Below are 3,089 nucleotides of genomic sequence, written 5' to 3' on the forward strand. Positions count from 1 at the left end.
CCAGACTCAGAATTTCCCTACCACAGTCTATCAAGTCCCCACAAATTTAGCAAATAGTTAGAATGTCTCTTTCATGTAAATGTATTAATTTCAGCACATTAAGTTTATTATAGTAATATTTTAGGAAAGTAAAAGGACATTCTGGTAGAAGTATGATTTATTTTGACTCCACTTTCCAAGCTTTCATTTCATGAAACCATAGTGAATGTTCTTTCTACATTTTTTGCATTTTATTTCAGGAGACTTCCAGTGAAGATATGGAAAAAGAAAATATAACATTGCTGACAGAGTTTGTTCTCACAGGACTTAAGTATCAACCACAGTGGCAAATTCCCTTGTTCCTGGTATTCTTGGTGATATACCTCATCACCATTGTGGGGAACCTTGGACTTATTGCTCTCATCTGGAATGACTCTCAGCTTCACATTCCCATGTACTTATTCCTTGGGAGTTTGGCACTTGTGGATACTTCCATATCATCCACAGTGACTCCCAAGATGCTGGTCAACTTCTTCATCAAAAGCAAGACTATATCTCTCTCTGAATGCATGGTACAATTTTTTTCCTTTACAGTCAGTGCAACCACAGAATGCTTTCTCTTGGCAAGTATGGCATATGATCGCTATGTGGCCATATGCAACCCTTTACTTTATCCAGTGATTATGACAAATAGACTATGCATGCGACTGTTGGTCTCATCATTTGTAGGTGGTGTTCTTCATGCCTTTATTCATATAGGTTTTTTATTCAGATTAACCTTCTGCAGTTACAACACAATACATAACTTTTACTGTGATATTATGCCACTGTTCAAAGTTTCTTGTACTGACCCTTTTATTAATATTCTTATGGTTTTTATTTTCTCTGGTTCAATACAGGTGTTCACCATTCTGACTGTGCTTATTTCTTATACACTAATTCTCTTTACAATTTTAAAAAAGAAGTCTGTTCAAGGTATAAGGAAGGCCTTCTCCACCTGTGGAGCCCACCTCCTCTCTGTCTCTTTATACTATGGGCCTCTTCTCTTCATGTATATTCGTCCTGGATCCACACAATCAGATGATCACGATATGATGGACTCTCTCTTTTACACTGTCATAATCCCTTTGTTAAATCCAATTATCTATAGCCTGAGAAATAAGAAAGTCATAGACTCGCTGATGAAAATTTTAAAGAGGAATATTTAGGTCTCATATTATCTGTTCTCTTTCCATTAAAACAGCCATAAAACTGCAGATCAGATTTTATGTGTTGACTAGTGTCCAATTTTTTGTAGTTATAACTGTCATTATTTTAATGACCTAAGATGTTAGTTTCTAATAAATTCCTTAAAATGTCTATACCTTTTTCAAAAACACAAAGGAATTTTAATTAGGTGTTCATATAATACTAAAATAACTAAAGCAGAAAACACATGAAAACATTTTTCATGCTTGTATATTCTTCAGTATGGTTTTATAGGTGAATTTATTAAGTATAGTTTAAGCACTAAACTAGTGCTGTACCATTGAAAATTACTTGAGCATGATGTCTTTGATACAATATAGCTGTATGAAAGTGAAAGTGAAAGTCAGTTGTTCAGTTGTGTCCGACTCTTTGCAACCCCAAGGAATGCAGCCTGTCAGCCTCCCCTGTCCATGGAATTCTCCAGGCAAGAACACTGGAGTGGGTAGCCATTCCCTTCTTCTCTTCTCAAGGGGATCTTCCCAACCCAGAGATCGAACCCAGTTTCCCACATTGCAGGTGGATTCTTTACCATCTGAACCACCAGGGAAGCCCAATATATACAATATAGCTGTATAGCCTGGAGACACATATCACATTTAACTCCACAGCAGAGGTGGGCTTGTGTTTGAGTGAACAGAGGCAAATCCCAGGAGTTCTGCTAGCCATCAAAAAGTCTTTTACTCCACTTTATTTGAAATATGTTGAATCTCACTTCTTGTGGGGACCAATTGACCAATTTCATCAATTCCAACCTAATCAGGAACACCCTCACAGAAACACCCCCAAATAAAGTTTAAGTAGATATCTGGACAGCCCATGGATTAGTTGACACATAAAATTAACAATTACAAGTTCACTTGCTGTCAACTTAGTGCCCATACACATATCTTAAAATTATATTCTATTTCTAAATAATGATAATAACAAGGAATAATTCCACCTGACATGATACAATTCTGCTGTGTAAAACTGAAATGTATTACCTCTTCCCAAGAGTGGAGGTAAAATCTTTGAGTGAAGTTTACTATTCATTTTCTTTGATATCAGGTAATACAATGTCAAATTAACAACACTTAATTATGATAATATAAAGTCAGTACATCTTATGTCTCATGATAAGGGAATAAGAATGGAAAGAAAACAAACACAAGTGCTATACAGACACAAATGTATTCATATAAACTAAGAAGGAAATCTCTTGACAATTACAATCCTCACATCTATAACTGGACGTGTGATTTTTGTTGGTATTTTAACTAACTTCTTTTACTACGCATTCTGTATTCTCTTTGCCTTCAGCAAGCACCTGACTCAGGTGGTCATTGCTCTTCACTTGGTTCAGTTCAGTTCAGTTCATTTCAGTCGCTCAGTCATGTCCGACTCTTTGCGACCCCATGAATTGCAGCACACCAGGCCTCCCTGTCCATCACCAACTCCCAGAGTTCACTCAAATTCACGTCCATTGAGTCAGTGATGCCATCCAGCCATCTCATCCTCTGTCGTCCCCTTCTCCTTCTGCCCCCAATCCCTCCCAGCATCAGAGTCTTTTCCAATGAGTCAACTCTTCGCATGAGGTGGCCAAAGTACTGGAGTTTCAGCTTTAGCATCTGTCCTTTCAAAGAACACCCAGGACCGATCTCCTTTAGAATGGACTGGTTGGATCTCCTTGCAGTCCAAGGGACTCTCATGAGTCTTCTCCAGCACCACAGTTCAAAAGCATCAATTCTTCGGCGCTCAGCTTTCTTCACAGTCCAACTCTCACATCCATACATGACCACTGGGAAAACCATAGCCTTGACTAGACGAACCTTTGTTGGTAAAGTAATGTCTCTGCTTTTGAATATGCTATCTAGGCCGGTCAT

The 3,089-nt window shown here is 38.0% G+C and overlaps 1 protein-coding gene across 1 annotated transcript; it reads left to right on the forward strand.

The window, feature by feature from the left end:
- The first annotated feature begins 236 nt into the window (after positions 1–236).
- Positions 237–1,187, forward strand: LOC102397712 (olfactory receptor 5H2-like). Its single transcript, XM_006074558.4, has one exon. It carries the CDS (start codon positions 258–260, stop codon positions 1,185–1,187), a length of 930 nt encoding a protein of 309 aa, XP_006074620.3. The 5' UTR covers positions 237–257.
- Positions 1,188–3,089: the final 1,902 nt, after the last annotated feature.

Source organism: Bubalus bubalis, chromosome 1, assembly GCF_019923935.1.
Source record: "Bubalus bubalis isolate 160015118507 breed Murrah chromosome 1, NDDB_SH_1, whole genome shotgun sequence".
Taxonomy (NCBI): Eukaryota; Metazoa; Chordata; class Mammalia; order Artiodactyla; family Bovidae; genus Bubalus; species Bubalus bubalis.

Coding starts and splice junctions, on each gene's coding strand:
- LOC102397712 (XM_006074558.4), top strand. CDS start 258: ATGGAAAAAGAAAATATAACATTGCTGACAGAGTTTGTTCTCACAGGA.